The 18,628-nt window shown below is 35.7% G+C and overlaps 1 protein-coding gene across 1 annotated transcript in view; it reads left to right on the top strand.

The window, feature by feature from the left end:
- Positions 1–18,628, top strand: part of LOC103607174 (serine/threonine-protein kinase WNK3-like) — a gene marked incomplete at its 5' end in the record, with an annotated part of 100,561 nt that overhangs the window by 65,136 nt on the left and 16,797 nt on the right. The window contains 4 exon segments of the mRNA XM_008591710.1: positions 4,103–4,193; positions 4,726–4,856; positions 5,494–6,113; positions 9,215–9,426. Of these exon segments, the coding sequence (XP_008589932.1) occupies positions 4,103–4,193; positions 4,726–4,856; positions 5,494–6,113; positions 9,215–9,426 (1,054 nt within the window).

Raw genomic sequence — 18,628 nt, 5'->3', positions numbered from 1 at the left:
CCTTGTCAGATGCATAGTTTGCAAATATTTTCTTCCATTCTGTAGGTTGTCTTTTTGCTCTGTTAATTGTTTCTTTTACTGTCTTTGCAGCCTTTAATCTGGGAACTTGTCTTTTCTTGTGATTTCTTTGAATATTTTCTTGTTTTCTTTGTGTTTCCTTGCATCCATTTTATTGTTTCTCCTAGATATACAGAAGTCTCTGTTTTCCTTATCTCTTTTTCTGTGATAAAATACACAACACAAAATTTACATTTTGATTATTTTACAGTGTTCAATTCAGTGACATGAAGTACATTCACAGTGTTGTGCACCCATCACCACTATCTAGTTCCAGAACTTTTTCATCACCCCAAAAAGAAACTTCATACTCATTTTTAAAATTATTTTTATTTGTTTTTCAGGATAATTAGTATATTCAACATTACACATTGTAATCATTTTTCATGGCCCTTTACCAATTTCTTGCTAAGCCTCCTTCCCCCTTTCCCACTAGTAGCCTCAGTTCTGTTCTCTCCTTTTGAAAGTTCAACAAATTATCGTGATTGTTGTATTTTTCTTTCTTTCTTTTTTCTTTGTTTATTTTTTCAGCTCCCACTTGTGAGTGAGGACATGCAGTATTTCTCTTTCTGTGTCTGGCTTATTTCACTTAACATAATTTTCTCTAAGTTCATCCATGTTGCTGCAAATGGCAGAATTTCATTCTTTTTTATGGCTGAATAGTATTGTTTGAATTGCTTATGTATTCTGGATATTAGCCTCTTGTCCAGTGCATAGTTTGCAAATAATTTGTCTCATTGTGTAGATTGTCTTTTCACTTTGTTAATTGTTTCCTTTGCTGAGTAGCAGTTTTCGTTATTGTAGCTTTGTAGTAAGTTTTGAAATTAGGAAGTGCGAGTCTTCCAACTTTTTCTTTTTCAAGATATTTTTGCTATTCAGTGTTCCCTGTAATTTCATATGAGTTTTAGTATCAGCTTTTTATTCCTTTAATAAAAGCCATTGGGATTTTTATAGGGCTTGTATTGAATCTGTAGATCACTTTGGGGACTGTTGCCATATTCAGTCTTCCAATCCATGAACACAGCATGGCTTTACATTTATTTAGGTATTCTTTAATTTCCTTCAGCAGTGTTTTGTAGTATTTGCTGTATGAGTCTTTCACCTCCTTGGTTAAATTTATTCCTAATTATTTTATTCTCTTTGTTGTTATTATGAATGGAATTGTTTTTAAAATTTCCTTCATTGCCCGTGTGTAGAAATACAGCAGATTTTTACGTGTCAATGTTTTATCCTTCAAGTTTGCTGAGTTTGTTTGTTAGCTCTAATAGCTGTTAGTGGATTCTTTTGGATTTTCTTTATATAAGATCATATCATCTATGAATAGAGATAGTTTTATTTCTTCATTTCCTGTTTTTCTTATCTATTAACTTCATTTCATGCTTTCCATCCCATTGTTCTTTTGTTTTTTGTACTTGGAGAGTTTCTCATTTTTAAGCTGTTTGCAATCTCCTATTCTGCATTTTTTTGTGTCAAGGATTATATTTTTTAACTTCTAGTAACTAATTCATTCTTTTTCTTATGGATGTAGTATTTTGAAACATCTCTCTGAAGATATTAAAGTTTTGTTCTATGTTATTAATGCTATTTCCTTGGCTATTCTTTTTTGAGTTTAGCATTTTCTCATAGTCTTGATTTTCCATAAATGTTTGGTGGTTCTTAGTTGTGTACTCATCTTTTCTTTTTCCCCCATAAGATTGCTTGTTCATCTGTCTGTAAATGCTATATATCATTACTGTAGCCTTCCTCCACAATTGTGGGAAAGGCATGGGACATGATTCCTGGCACTGTATATTGCAACTTGTCTCTAATGCTGCCTGGAGGGTGGCCCAGTAGCTAGTCTCCAAAGGTAGGAGGGCTTACGCTTTCTCCTGGGTGTTGTCTCCTCCCTACATTTCTGACCTTTCTCTTGGCCATAAATCTTTTCCTCTTATAACTCTTATTTGGAGGCAGATGCCTCTGCTGTCTTTTGCTTGGTGTGGAGATGGGAATGGAAGGGACAGAACTGCCTGGCTGTTTCTTCTTTGGTACCCCAACCAGTCCACTCTTCCATTTAGCGAATATCTATTGAGCAGTGAATAAGTCAAAACTCTATTTTTATGGCACTCACATTCTAGTGGGGGAAAATAGACCCTAAACAAAGTAACAAGGTAATTGAAGTAAAGGGCTATGATAGAAAGACTAGGAGATTATTCTATATAGGGTGGTCAGGGAAGGACTTGTGTATTGTGGTGACATTCACAGGGTAGAGACCTGTTCAAGGAACCAGAGGAAGGCTGGTAAGTAGGAGGGTATTATGAGATAATGCTGAAGAGATTGATAGGAGACAGATGGTGTAGAGTTTTATAAGCATTCTAGCCAGCCACTCATTCTTTGGGTTGGCCAGAGCTCTCTCCGCTGCTCATATCTGCCACCTGAGTTTGCAGCATTTTTAAACAGTTCTTGTATATATTGTAGTCTGCTTTTTCTTCTTTCAGTCACATATGCCTGTGTCTTTATCTGTTTCTTTCTATTGTGTCTGTGGATTTGGATTGAAGACTGAGACTAGAACATACATTTAATTTGCCATCTTGATACAGTTCTTACATATTAAAAATCTTTTCTGTAATTTCAGTGGGACCAATGCAACACTTTCTCAATTTTAATATTATTGAGAGGGTTTTTTCACCTCATGAAAATAGTATTATTATTAGTCCAAAATGGGACTTCGGAAAATAAAGACTGATTGTTCAGAATTTTACTTTCAATTACTTCTGACCTGCCCTAAGTGTTAATAATGCTTACCCAGATAGTATGCTTACTGCCACATAGGCTGTCTTCCTTTAGACAATTTCTAAATCTCATTCTTTGTGCTTTAATATATTTTTTTAATCTTCTAGATTAGTATTGACCATTCTCAGGTTTCCCAAATTATTTGTGGTTGCGTGCATTAAATTTTTGTATTATTTATTATAGGGAATAAATTTTTGTATTATTTTTTTTAAAGCACTGCTTTTCTTTTTTTTTTAAAGATGACCGGTAAGGGGATCTTAACCCTTGACTTGGTGTTGTCAGCACCACGCTCACCCAGTTAGCAAACCAGCCATCCCTATATGGGATCTGAACCCGTGGCCTTGGTGTTATCAGCACCGCACTCTCCCGAGTGAGCCACAGGCCGGCCCTTAAAGCACTCATTTAGATACAACAGTTCATTCTGGGTTTGTTTGTTTGTTTATTTGTTTGTTTTTGGGGGGGAAGATAGGTAGGAGGGCAAGAAGAGGAGAGAGTGATTTTATAGCCAGCATGGCTTGATATTAAGAACAATTTTTAGAGCATGGATTTGAAATAATTTTGACGTCCTTTGTAAACTTCTTTATGCTTAGGTAATGTAAGAAACTTGATTTGCTAATATCTCTATAAATATAAGTGCCTAGATATCTTATTTTTCTATGTTATCATGTATGTCAAGCATCTTTAATTCTCTTAAATAATATAAAGATAAATGAAAAATTTTATTTTAATAGCATGGGGTTTCAGTAACCTTTTCAGTAAATTGGTACATATGAAGGAAGTAATTTTTTTTTTTTAGAAAGATGACTGGTAAGGGGATCTTAACCCTTGACTTGGTGTTGTCAGCACCACGCTCACCCAGTGAGCTAACCGGCCATCCCTATATGGGATCCGAACCCGTGGTCTTGGTGTTATCAGCACCACACTCTACCGAGTGAGCCACGGGCCAGCCCCTGAAGGAAATAATTTTAATTTTAATTTTCAGTTTTCAAAGTTGATATAATGATAAATATTCTCGGGTGGAATATTAATATTCTGCTTCTCTTTTGTTTATCTGAAGTCTAAATAGTGTTTTTAAAGAAAAGGGAAGGCTTAATTCCTATAAATTAAGTACCTCAGGTTCAGTCTGATTTAGTACTATTAATTCAGCTATACATAGCATACTATCTTTGATTAATGATTAGTCCATACGAGAAACTCCAATGATAAAAGAAAATGCTCCACCTTACCTAAATTATTACCACTTTGGTTTTTCTCATTTTTTTTTTGTCTCCGTTAGGAGATGTCCCCAGATGCTTCACTTCCAGGGGATCCAGAGGCTTATCCTGCTGCTGTGTCAAGCGGTGGAGCCATTCATCTGCAGACAGGAGGTGGATATTTTGGCCTAAGCTTTACTTGTCCTAGTCTCAAAAATCCTATTAGCAAGAAATCCTGGATTCGCAAATTAAAAAGCTGGGCATACAGGCTACGGCAGTCAACCAGCTTTTTCAAGAGATCAAAAGTCCGTCAAGGTAGTGTGCTTACAGTCAGGGACATAGACTAGGTAACATCACTTTCATTTACTTATTTTTTTTGTTGTTGTTCATACACAAATCTTGCCACTTTTTCCATGTAGCCCATGTATGTGACATGTCCCATTAATGTCATTGCCATTTTATTTTTCCTTTCATAAACTAATTTGGTTTTCCAGTTACTCATTTCATATAGATACTCAGTCTTGGGGTAAATCTTACAATGTCTGATTTAGAGTCAGGGACTTATATAATGTTGCTTATTACATTAACACCTTTTAATTATTTAGCAGGTGTTCAGCATTTTCTACTTTTCTTCATTTTGGGTAATGTAAACAAATTTCGTCTTAACAATTTTCTATTTTCTGTTTACAATTGGCAAAACTTGCAGTGGAAACAGAAGATATGAGATCAGCAATTGCTCCTAATCCCATTCCTCTGACACTGGAGTCCACAGCTGATACTAGGGCTTTGAATAGATGTAAAGTGATGACTGGATCATTTCAGCGGGGTCGGTTCCAGGTTTGTGTCTTTGACTAAATCCTTATCTACAGGGCATTATGAAATGTAACAGCAGGGCCGGCCCGGTGGCGCACTGCTGCAGTGCGCCGCTTGGGAAGCGCGGCGGCACTCCCGCCGAGGGTTCGGATCCTGCATACGGACCGGCCGCTCACTGGCTGAGCGAGGAGCGGGGGCAACACCAAGGGTTGCGATCCCGTTGCCGGTCCCGGTCCGGTACGGGCGCGACACTGAGGGTTGCGATCCGTTGCCGGTCACGAAAAAAGACAAAAAGACAAAAAAAAGAAATGTAACAGCATTGAAGATCTTGGTCTATAGATGATATTACTTTAAATGCAGGTCATTGTCATAGTTAAATTGTTTACCTCTTTTATAAACTTAATTTCATATTCTTTAGGATCTTGGCAACTTTAGCTGGGGAATTTTATTTGAGCAATATAAATCCAACTCTCTTTACCAAGGGGCCTTATTTGAAAGACTTTGAATATGGGGAGTATAGATAGAATTATAAAGTTTTGATAGTATTAATACATGTCCATTGCAGCAGACTTGTTTGTTCTGTGTATTGATGTTGAATTTCTTTGTGAGGTTTACCCTTTGCTTAGGCGAAGCCAGCTACTTTTACCTTTTTATATCTCAGGTGATTACAGTTCCTCAGCAGCAGTCAGTGAAAGTGACATCTTTTGGAACAGAACACATACCAACATTCAATGAAACGAAAAACCATTCCAGTGAAGAAGCTCTAGCCTTTACTGAAACAGCAAAGTCTCAGTTGGCAGAAATTGAACCTGCCACGCATAATCCACAAACTTCATTTTCTTCTCAGAAGTCACCATCTCTTCACAAAACCTTTAAAGAAGATAAAGGAATTCCCAAACAAGGTGACCACTTATCTTTCAGCACAATTTATGAAACTGATTTATCTTCAGTGACCACAGAAAAAGAACTGGAAGAAACTATAGCCACAGAAAGTAGCATGCATCCTGGATCCAAATTGTTGCTTAAAGAGAGAGAGATACCGACTGCTAGGAAACAACCTAGCTCTGATAGTGAATTTTCAGCCGCTCATGCTGGCAATGGAAAGTCAGTGGCAAAAACTGGTCCAGAGAGTGATCAGCGCTTACCTCTCCATGAAAAACAAGCTTATGCTCAAACACAGAGTTCACTCTTCTATTCGCCATCTTCCCCAATGAGCAGTGATGATGAGTCAGAAATAGAAGATGAGGACTTGAAGGTGGAGCTTCAAAGATTACGAGAAAAGTAAGGACTATTTATTTCTTTTCTGTCACAAATCTGGTTGCCCTGGGTTTTATAGAACTTACTATTTAATTGATAGCTAATTTAGGGTTGGTGACATTTTTATGATTGAAAACTACAAACAATGCTAATACAAGCCATTTATGAATGTTAAAATCCTTGTAAGCGAACTATTTTCACAGTTCGAAGACTAATTACAATTTGTTATTTATGAATATGATTATTGTTTTTGCTGACATTTTAATCCTTATCCTTTAGGCCTTTTGGTTTTAGATTGTACAACTATTCTTAGTATACAATTTCACGTTTGATAAGTAAACAGCTAATTTATATAGTCAGAGATAGAAGTATTTTACTTCTTCCTAAAGAAGATGAACTACTAAGATCATGCTTGTTATTTGGTGACTGAGGTCATCAACCTTCACTAGTGATACTATGGTGATATGTTTTGTCACATAGAATGGTGTTTTTACATTTAGTTTTATGAACTAGATCATATTGTTAAGAAGTTAGTATTAAGCTGCTTAATTCTTTCTAATTCTATTCATATGGTTCAAAATTCAAAAGGTACAAAAGGGTAACCCCCAGAGTCTCCCTCTTACCCCTGCTCCCGAGCCACCCAGTTTTTCTCTCTCCTTAGAGGCAACAAGTATTACCTGTTTCTTGTATAACTAGAGTTAGTCTGTATACACACACACACACACACAAATACGTAGAATTTTATTCTTTCTTCCCCCACAAATAGTAACTTATACCACAGCCTGTTCTTATACCTTGCTTTATTCACCATTTCATGATATCTTCAATCTATATCTACATCATTTTATTTTTCTGTAGTTCTATAATATTCCATTATATGTATATACTCATAAGTTAATTACTAGTCTCCTATCTATTACCTCATACCATCACTTTGAAAAGTTGAAACCAACTCTAGCAATTTTTTGATGTATCTTATGCTTTAGAGAATTTCTGCCCTGTTCTGGGACTCGAACAAGTTGTAAAGCAGGGAGAATCAAGGAGGATATAATAATATAGGTATGGAAAAAGCTGGATTTTAGCCAGATTTTTACATGTTTGGATAATGCTCCACTTGGATGCTACATTTGAGTGCTTCAAGAACTAAAGCAGGTTAAAATCCTTGGAAATTTCAGTTTTTAAGGCCTTGGCCAGAGGAGGAAAAAAACCCACAATCCAAAACTGTCATTCCAGTAAGAGATAATTATACCATTTTCTCTCCAACTTGTTTTGGTTTTTTAAACTTGAGCCTGGAAGAAAATTGTAAATGTATGCTTTAAGCATTCATCACTGGAAAGTTGATGTTCTACTTTAAAAAATACATACAGGCTTGACTTTATTATATACATAGACTTTATATTAAGTATTATGCAGTATATGTACACCAATACTTTTAAAATAAAAAGTTATTATTAAAATGGTTTAATATTTGTGATGTCAGTACTTTGTTGCTATTTTTAATGATTCTTTTAAACCATTCTTAAAAGACTGGTGGCTTTTATAGCTGGTTATAATGGTTATGAGTACTTTATTTTGAATGTGAGGTATGGATTCTCATAGCCTCATAGAACCCAAGACCTAGAAGGGATCTTAAAAGATAATTTATTCTGTTCTGTTTCCAATGTTCTTTTGGTATTATGGTTTCTTCACAAATTTTTAAAACCCCAGGATGATTTTCCAAAGCCTATAGTTCCATAGGCCAACAAATGGTGAGCTAAGTTTTTAGACCTAAATCATTTTGAATTAACTATAGTCTTTTTTTTTTTTTTTTTTTGCATTAAAAGTGATACATAGGAAAAGATTCCAATAACACAGTAAAAAAGCAAACAAAACAGTCTCCCATTTCTCATGCCTCAATCTCACTTCTCAGAGGCAACTACCCTAAGTTGTTTGGTATATATCTTGCTGGTCCTTTTTCTATGCATTTACAAATATGTAGTTTTTGCTTTTTACAAAAGTGAGATCATAATACACATGTCATTTTACAATTTTTTGACTTAACATTTTCACTTATATATATCCATGTCTGAAAAACTAAATCCACCTTTTTTAAAAAAAATGGCTGCATGCTATTCCCATGTATGGGTGTACCCAAGTTTATTTAATCACTTCTTAATGGACATTTCAGTTTTCCCCATTTTGCTTATATAAACAGCACTAAAATGAACATCCTTATATTTTTACATACTTACATGAGTATTTTTGTAGGCTAGATGCCTAAAAGTGGAATTGCTGAGTTAAAAGGTGTGTACATTTTAATTTGATAGATGCTGCTAAAATTGTCTTCCAATGTAGCTATATAGTTTTACACTTCAAACAAAAATATATGAAAGCGCCTGTTTCACCACATCTTGACAACACTAGACTGGATATTTTTGGATCTTTAATTTTATTCCGATCAGATGAATTTAAAAAAAATTTTTTTTTTCCTTTTTGTCTTTTTTACTGACCGGCAACGGGATCGCAACCCTCGGTGTTGCGCCCACACCACGCTCAGCCAGTGAGCGGGAACCGGTCTCCACATGGGATCCGAACCCTTGGTGGGAGTGCCGCCGCGCTCCCAAGCGGCGCACTCTCCAGTGCGCCACCAGGCCGGCCCTAAAAAATTTTTTAATAGTGAGATTGTGCATCATCTCATACTTATTAGCTATTTGTATTTCCTCTTCTTAGGAATTGCCCTTTCATATTCTTTACCCTTTTTTCTATGATTTTTTTTCTTATTGATTTTTAGGAATTATTTGTATATTCTGAATGTTAACCCTCTATTTTATGTTGCAAATATTTTCTTCCTATGTATACTTGCAGCATGTAATAAAGAAAATATTAATATTATTTGACTTTAAATTTTGTTTTGTATTAAATTTTAGAAATTCGTTCTTGTCGATTTGTTCATGTTTTTCTTTATGACTGATTAGTTTAACGTTATGTATAGGAAGGCATTTCCCATCTTAAAATTGTGAAAATACTCAATATTTTCTATTCTTAATCTAAATTCCTTGTAAAACTTTACTTGTACTGGTGTAGAATTTGGCCCATCTTTATGGTGACAGTGCTGTTAAAATGTTTTCTGCATTATTTTCATTCAGGCACATTCAGGAGGTGGTAAATCTTCAAACCCAGCAGAATAAGGAGCTGCAGGAGCTCTATGATCGCCTTCGGTCAATTAAAGATAGCAAAACCCAAACTTCAGAGATTCCTTTGCCACCTGCATCACCACGTCGACCAAGATCTTTTAAAAGCAAACTTCGCAGCCGCCCTCAATCCTTGACACATGTGGACAATAGTGTAGTTGCTACAGGTAAGTTAATCGTAAAAGTGATTTTAAAAAAACCTAGTCAAAAATTAGCAAAATTAGGAAAATTACAATAATATAATTTGTTTTTTATTAGGCTAATATGATTTAAAGACGTGCATATTATTCTGAGATTCTTTTCTACCTTTTGGTGTTAAGTGTTCTTTTGTGAAATTATGATGAGGATAATTGATAGATTTTGTAGAACAGCTGAGTGTGTTTTATGTTTTCATTTGGAAACAGCTTGAAGCCCAATATCAATCCCCAAAGTAGTTTTTAAATGTTATCAATCAATGGGAACCACTGGTCTAGCATTTAGAGTTTCTTGGGGAGTTCATTGATAACAAATGTAATCTTTAAAATATATTCATGCTCTATCTAAAATAAGAGATATTTATTTATTATTTATGAGAATATTAGTGAAATGCATTTCTTTGAAAGAAAGAGGGTCAGTCTTTACTATAATAAAGAAGTTGTAATCAGGTCAGGCTTCTTTAGTTACGTGTGCATAGTCAAGGTGGGGGTTGAGGGTGTTTTTTAAGGATATATGTGAAATCTCAACAGAACTTGTGGTAGGCAGTATTATGGCCTCCCAAAGATGTCCATGTGCAAATTCCTGGAATCTGTGACTATGTTAAGTTATATGGCAAAGGGGAATTAAGCTTGCAGTTTGACTTTAAGATCGGGAGATTATCCTGGATTATCCAGGTGGGTCCAATGTAGTCGCAAGGGTCCTTAAAAGTGGTAGAGGGAGACAGAAGAGAGGGTCAGAGAAAAGATATGAGGAAGGAAACAGTTTCAGAGAGACGTGACATTGCTGGCTTTGAAGGTGGAAGAAGAGGGCCACAAAGTTTGTGGTGTAGTTACAGCAACAATAAAAAACTGATACAAAAGTCAAAAACAGGAACTGTACTTTGTATCATCTTCATAGGGATAGAACTGAAGGGTAGACTTGAATTGAAGGCAGCTTTGGGGATTTAATAGCAGACGTATATGTACCTTCAGTCTGATGCTGTGCCATTAATAGCTATACTTTATTTTATTGTTTTGTTCCCAAATGACTTTTATGCATAGTTTCTGCTTCCCCAGAACTTTGACTTTCAAATTGCTTTGGCACGTTGTGATCCCAGAGCATTCTTTCACTTTTAGATCCCTTCTTAACTGACCTTTATCAGATTCCAGAGACAGAAAATTTGACTGTCTTTGCTCATCTTTTTTATGAATGATTAATAAGCGCTTGAAAAGATGCTCCATAAACATTAGTTATTAAGGAAATATAAATCAAAGGCACAGTGAGATACTACTTCACGTTCACTTATAATGGCTGAAATAAAAAAAATATAGACAATAACAAGTATTGGAGAGGATGTAGGGAAATTGTTGAGTTGTAAATGTTTATATATTCTGCTTACTAGACCCTTACCAGATATGGTATTGCAGATATTTTCTCCCATTCTTGGGTTGTCTTTTCCCTTTCTTGATAGTGCCCTTTGAAGCACAAAAGTTTTTAATTGTGATGAAATCCTGTTTTTCTTTTGTTGCTTGTGCTTTTGGTGTCATATCTAAAATTCCATTGCCTAACCCAAGGTCATGAATATTTTTTCCTGTATTTTCTTCTAAGAGTTTTATAGTTTTATCTTTTCATTTAATTCTTTGATCCATTTTGAGTTAATTTGTGTGTATGGTGTGAGGTAGAGATACAAATTAATTCTTTTATATGTGGATATCTGGTTGTTGTCCCAGCACCATTTGTTGAAAAGACTGTTCTTTCCCCTATTAAGCGTTCTTGGTACCATTAGTTTGATCTTCTTTTTCTAATTTCTTAAGGTAGGAGTTTGGGTTATTAATTTGAGATCTTTTTTCTATTTAATTTAGGCAGTTACAACTGCAAATTTTCTTCTAAGCACTGGTTAGCTGCATCCTATAAGTTTAGTAATTTGTATTTTCACTCATCTCAAAGTCATTCCTAATTTCTGAGTGATTTCTTCTTTGAAACATTGGTTATTTAGGAGTGCATTGTTTAATTCTACATATTAGTGAATTTCCCAAATTTCCTTTCTTATTCACTTATTTCTAATTTCATTCCATTCTGTCAGAACACATACTTTGCATGGTTTCAGTCCTGATTTCATGGAGGCTTTGTTTCATGGTGTATTAGTCCATTTCTGTTGCTTATACCAAAATACACAGAACTGGGTAATTTGTAAGAAAGTGAAATTTATTGCTTGCAGTTTCAGAGGCTGGAGAGTCTACAGTGCAGGGAATACATCTGGTGAGGGTCTTGGTGGCGACAGTGATGGCAGGGTGTCACACTGCAAAAATGGTGGGGCAGAAAGAGCAGAGTAACCTCCTCATTCACTCTCTTTTAAAAGCCCTCAGAACCACGCCCCTGACCACCATTATTAATCCATTCACTACTGTACGTTCTTACAGTCCAATCATTTCTTCAAGGCTCCAGAGCACCTTTCAATTACCGTAATAGGATTTTCCACCCTCTTAATAGTCACAGTGGGGGATAAGTTTCTAATACATAAAACCTGGGGGGCACAATTCAAGCTTCAGTGAGTTTTGGGGGACATAATTCAATCCGCTACACATGGCCTGTGGTCTTTCCTGGAAAATGTTCCATGTACACTTGAGAAAAGTGTGTATTCTGCTATTTTTGGGTAGAGTGTTCCATATATGCCTGTTAGGCCTAGTTGGTTTATAAGGCTGTCGAAGTTTTTTTCCTTGTTGATCTTCCATCTAGTTGTTCTATCAATTATCATCATCATTTTTTTTTTTTTGGTGGCTGGCCAGTTGTAGAAGTCTCCAAGTGTAGTTAAATTTCTCCCTTCATTTCTGTCAATGATTGCTTCGTATATTTTGGAACTCAGTTGTTAGTTGAATATATGCTTATAATTGTTATGTCTTCTTGATATTAATACATGAGGGATCTTCAGAAAGTTCATGGAAAGATTGGTATTATCTTTTTTTTTTTTTAAAGATGACTTGTAAGGGGATCTTAACTCTTGACTTGGTGTTGTCAGCACCACACTCTCCCAAGTGAGTTAAACAGCCATCCCTATATAGGGATCCAAACCCGTGGCCTTGTTGTTATGAGCACCACACTCTTCCAAGTGAGCCACAGGCCGGCCCTGGTATTATCTTTTAATTCCATTTTTCCTTGAACTTTTTCAAGTACCCTTGTGTATTTCTTATATTAGTATAGCCGATACAGCTCTCTTTTGGTTACTGCTTGCATGCTATATCTTTTTCCATCCTTTTAATGTATTTGTGTCCTTGAATCTGAACTGTGTTTATTGTGTACAACATATAGTTAGATCATGTGTGTTTTTTGTTAATTTATTCCATCAAAATGGAATACTTAAACCATTTCTGTTTAATGTAATTATAGATAGGATTTATGCCTGCCATTTTGCTCTTTGTTTTCTGCATGTCTTATGTTTTTTCTCACTTTCTTGATTTCTGCCTTCTTTTGTGTTAAATAGATATTTTGGGGCCGATCCCCTTACCGGTCACCTTTTGTAAAAAAAAAAAAAAGACGTTTTCTAGTATAACTTTTAAATTCCCTTGTTGTTTCTTTTATACTTTTAGTTATTTTCTTGTGATAGCCTTGGGGATTACAATTAGCTTGTTTACTTAAAGCAATCTAGCTCAGATTAAGACTAACTTAATTTCGATGGTCTATAAAACTTTTCTGTAATATACATATGTATGTGTGTGTATATATGTGTTCCCTTCCACCTTCTTTGTACTATTATTATTATACACATTACATCTTTACATGTTATAAGCCCATCGACACAGTTTTATAATTATTGTTTCATGCAGTTGTCTTTAAAATCAAATAGAAGAATTATAAACATAAAGTACATTTATGTTGAATATTATATTTACCTAGATAGTTCTCTTTAACGGTGTGCTTTATTTCCTCATGTAGACTTGAGTTAGTGTCTAGTGTCCTTTTATTTCATTCTGAAGGACTCCATTTAGTATTTCTTGTAAGGCAGGTCGGCTAGCAGTGAATTTCTAGTTTTTGTCTATTAGAAATGTGTTCATTTCAGGGCCGAGCCCATGGCGCACTCGGGAGAGTGCGGCGCTGGGAGCGCAGCAGCACTCCCGCCGTGGGTTCGGATCCTATATAGGGATGACCAGTGTGCTCACAGTGCTCACTGGCTGAGTGTGGTGCGGCTGGTCTGAAAAAGGACAAAAAAAAAAAAAAAAAGAAAAGAAATGTGTTCATTTCTTCATTTTTTCCAATTTATGGAATTTTTTTTTAAAAAACAAGGACATAGAGAACTAGTTTGAATTTAATCAAAAGCTGTTAAAGGATCTAATACAATTCATCTTATCATAGCTCTTCACCTTTATACACAACATAAAATATGCAAAACATTCCTGTGTTTTGTTCTGTGACTAGGGAATCAGAAGGAAATTTTGGTGATTTCCAGTTCAAGTGTATCACTGCTCTGACACAATCCAGCTCACAGAAATATCTGTTATTCTTAATACTTCCTATTTTATCCCAGGGTATATCCTTTTAATTATTTATAACAGGTAGAACCCTGTTATAATAAGAACTCTAAAATAGCTATCTATTTAAAACTCTTCTCTCAATGAAAATGGATGCTTCCTTATTTTGCTTAATAAGTCTGTTAATAAAATTTTATTTTATGCTATAAGACACCCGAAAATGTGAAAAGGCAAAGTCATTTTTTGCAAAAGAAATCCAGCCACTTGGACTTAAACTTTTCAAGATTCTAGGAAATAATGTGAAATAATAAAGACTCCATTCTAATCTTAACAGAAGCTTAAATCAAAATCATGTCATATTCAGGAAAGGCCTTATTCTAAAAATGCTTAGTTCCATGGAAATTCAGATTTTGGAATATTCTTTGTATTCTAGTCATCATGAAGAACTAGTTATCAGAATGAGCACTGAAAGGATAAAGTTCCTTTTGCATGTTCCCGAGAATTAGCCACCTTTCCTTTTCAAATCTTTTTCACAACAAAATTTTTGCTTTTGATATTTCACATTAGGTCCTTGAAATAAAAGGTAAAACAAAGAAAAGTAAATCTGGTGACATGGGTATTTTGCCATTATAACTGGTTATTTCCAAATCTCAGTTGTACTATTTGCACACTTACTCAGTTGTACACTTCTGTCCTGGTGCACAGACTCCAACTTTGAACTCTCACAACTGAATAGCTGGTTCCAAAAAGATGGTGTACAGTTTGGTGCTCAATAACTCTATTATGCACTTCCCCCAAGATGCTCTCTTTCTTTTTCTGTAGATTAAATTTACCTGTAGAAAACTGTTATTAATTTCCATAAAACATGACAATCTCCACCCACATGCAAAGCATGACATCTGTCACTATGAGAAGAAAGTAATCCCCCTCAAGGAGTTTACAACATAGTGTTGTATGCAGGTGTCCTTCATTTTTGAAAGAGGATTTAGTTGGATTCTTGTATGACAGTCTTTCTCTTTCAACACTTTGACAATGTCATTCCATTGTCTTCTGGCCTGTGTGGTTTCTGATAAGAAGTCAGTTCTTAATTTTATTGAGGATCCCTTATATGGATAAGTCTATTTTTTGTCTTTTATTTTCTTTTTGTCTTTGACTTTCATTAATTTAATTATAAATGTCTAGGTATGAGTCTCATTGAATTTATTCTAGTTGTAGTTCATTGAGCTTTTTGAATGTATAGATTAATATTTGCTGTCCAATTTTGGAAGTTTGGGGCTATTATTTATTCAAATATTTTTTCTACCCCTTTGTCTTCTTTTTGAACTCCTACTGTACGTTTCTTGTCATGCTTGATGGTGTTCAACAGGTCTCTGAGGCCTTGTCCATTTTAAAATTCTTTTTCCTTTCCATTCCTCAGAGTATATTTTTCCATTAACCTGTCTTCTTCTCGGCTGATTATTTCTTTTCCCCACTCAAATCTCTTATTGGGCCCCTCTGTTGAATTTTTCACTTCATATATTGTACTTTTCAACACCCGAATTTCTGGGTTTTTTTTCCTTAAATAACTTCTATCTCTGTTCTCTATTTTGTCAGACATAGTTGTCATATTTTCCTTTAACTTTTTAGGCATAGTTTCCTTAAATTTGAATAAAATTATAATAGCTGATTTAAAAGCTGTGTCCAAAATATAGGCCCCCTCTAGGATGTTTTTATTGGTTTCTCCCCCTTTTTTCTGTATATGTGGCATACTTTCCTGTTTCTTTGCATGTCTCTTAATTTTGTGGTGAAAACTGACCAGTTTAGTTAATATATTGTAACAACTCTAGTATCAGATTCTTCCCTGTCCCTAGATTTGTTGTTGTTGCTGGTTTTGTTTGTTATTGTTGTTTTTCTTGTTGCTACTTACTTATTTAGCAATTTTCCTGCACTAATTCTGTATTCTCTGTGTATGGCCATTGAATTCTGCTGTGGTTTGAATGTCCCTCCCAAGCTCATGTTGGAACTTAATCCCCCAATATGGTGATGGAAATTAAGGCCTTTAAGAAGTGATTGGATCATGAGGACTGTGCCCTCCAGAATGGATCGATCTGTTCATAGAGTAATGGGTTGATGGTTTAATGGGTTGTCATGGCCGTGGTTCTGATGGCTTTATAAAGAAAGCTAGTGAGAAGGTAAGCTCCCTTGCTCATGCCATTCTCACCATGTGATACCTTGGTCACCATGGGACCCTGTAGAGAGTTCCCACCAAGAAAAAGGCCCTCACCAGATGCTCCCTGTGGACCGTGGACTTCCTAGCCTCCAAAACGGTAAGAAATAAATTTTATTTCTTTATAAATTACCCAGTTTCAGGTATTCTGTTATAAGTGACAGAAAACAGACTAATACAAAGTCCCTGCTAGAAATTTTTAATTTTTTTTCTTTTTTAAAGCCTTGTTTCCTAAGGTTCACACCTGGGCTAGTACCTTTTAGGGGTGAGCCAATGATTGGGCAGAAGACTTCATTAAATGCCTTGCCTGGATGTCTTTTCCAAGTGGATCTTGGTGAGAAGGCACACCTTCAAACTTCAGACAGTTTACAAGGCAACCTTTGATTTTACTTTCTGCTTGCCTAAGAACTCAAAGTCAGCCAGAGAACCCATTTTTCACATAAACATTTCAAGAAGCACTTCCTTATTACAGAGATCCGCATCTGTCCTTCCCAGCCTACATCTATACCTGTTTTGTGGGATACATGAGCTGATGCATGGTACTTGCAGTGTATGTGTACAGTTAACTTATAATATGAGCCCTGTGTTAAACTGTGTAGAATAGAGTTAACATAATAGGAATGAGACTGCTATCTTTGGAAAGGCCTCCTTGCAAGGTTGGCCCTTGGTTGGTGTGTGAGAACTTGGATGGTGTGTGAGACATTGTATATATTGAATTGCCCTCTGTTCCCTAACTAGTAAATAGTTCACTTTGCCTAATTTGTTGGTACAAATAATGTGATTTATGCTGAACACCTATTTTCCTTCTGAGAGTCTGGAATTTTGGTATATGCCTCAGTGACCAGCCCCCAGTGCAAACCTTGGACACCAAATCTCTAATGGGCTTCCCTGTGCAGAAAGTTGTACACCTGATGCTGCATTTTTTGTTGCTAGAGAAAGGAGCATACTCAAGCGTGCCCCCTCATAATAGGGAGAGAGCGTGTGCATGAATTTCTCCAAACTCCTGTCTTTTTCCCTTGCTGATCCTATTTTGTATCCTTTCACTGTAATAAACCTTAAGCTGTGAATACTATTATATGCTGAGTCCTATGAGGACTTCTAGCAACTCACTGAATTTATGGGTAGTCTTGGGAATCCTGAAACATAATCATATTACCTACATTATCTTAATCCTCAAAACAACTCTGTAAGGTAGGTAGATATTAGTGTTTATCTCTTATAGATAAGGATCCTGACATTATTGAGGTTAAGCAATGTCCCTAGGATCTCCTTTAATAAGTGATAGAATCAAAATCTGTCTGACTCCAAAGCCTTGGCTCTGAGCTGTTATTCTGTGTTGCCTCCGAATACCATAAATAGTGACTGTAGTGGGTTGAGAGGAGTGATAGTGGTCTGAGAATGCTTTATGTGAGGAGTAGTATTTGAGTTGATCTTGAAGTATAAGTGGGCAGGATTAAAATTGATTAAGTGGAGTGGGAAGAGTATTGTCTCTTCCATTGAATGATATTAATACAATAAAGACATTATAACAGTTGGGTAAAATGAAGTATTTACACTAGAAATTTTATCTTACATACTTAAAAAAAAAAAGAAAGTTTTGGCAGCTGCTACAGCTTGTCTATCCTACTGTTTAGTATAAGATATTGTATCTAACACACTATTATATATTTAATCTTAATAAGTGAGATATGTTTATTTAAAGATAATAAATAATCAATAAGATAATGTATTTGTCCTGCAAAGACAACCATGATTTCCAAGGGCCTTGCAACCTAAACAAGTTGAAAACCTTTGTTACCATTAAAGAACTATTGAAGCTGCTTTTTTTTTTTGAGCAAAGGAGTGAAATGCTGAAAACTGCATTTAACTGATATTTATCGGGTGGCATTGTGAAGAATACGTTGTCTAGAGCCAGGTAGTGAGTCCATTTAGATCATTGCAATCATAGTAGTCCATGTATATGATGATTAAGAGCTTCGAGAATTGTGGAAATGAAAATAGACAAGGGACGTTGTATAGGTTGAATTACCCTGATTTGGTGATGGACTAAATATGTGTGTTTGTGGGGAGATCCAAAGGATCTGAGTCTGGATGGTTTGAAGAAAATGTGTTATCTTTAACATAAATATGACATTTAGATGAACTGCCATGCCAAGATCAAGATAGGTTTGATTCTAAGTGTACTGAATTGCGTGATTTATTGATATTCAAATAGAAAAGGACATTTAGGAGTTGGTTGGGAAATTGAGACTGAAGAGAAATCAAGGTTTGAGATAAGAAACGGAAACATTTGCTGCGGGGTGATCACCGAAACTATCTGAATGTAGGCATCGCTTTGAGGGAAAGAACAAAAAGAGCATCAAGGACTGAACTCATTAATAAGAAATTAATATTAAAGAGCACCTTTAGGGGCTGGCCCGGTGGCGCACTGCTACAGTGTGCCGCTTGGGAGTGCGGCGGCACTCCCGCCGAGGGTTCGGATCCCACATACAGACCGGTTCCCGCTCACTGGCTGAGCGAGGTGCG

This window comes from Galeopterus variegatus, unplaced genomic scaffold (genome assembly GCF_000696425.1).
Source record: "Galeopterus variegatus unplaced genomic scaffold, G_variegatus-3.0.2 Scaffold7211, whole genome shotgun sequence".
Lineage (NCBI taxonomy): Eukaryota > Metazoa > Chordata > Mammalia > Dermoptera > Cynocephalidae > Galeopterus > Galeopterus variegatus.
The sequence above is the reverse complement of the archived record's forward strand: the minus strand, read 5'-3'. Positions and strand labels throughout refer to the sequence as shown.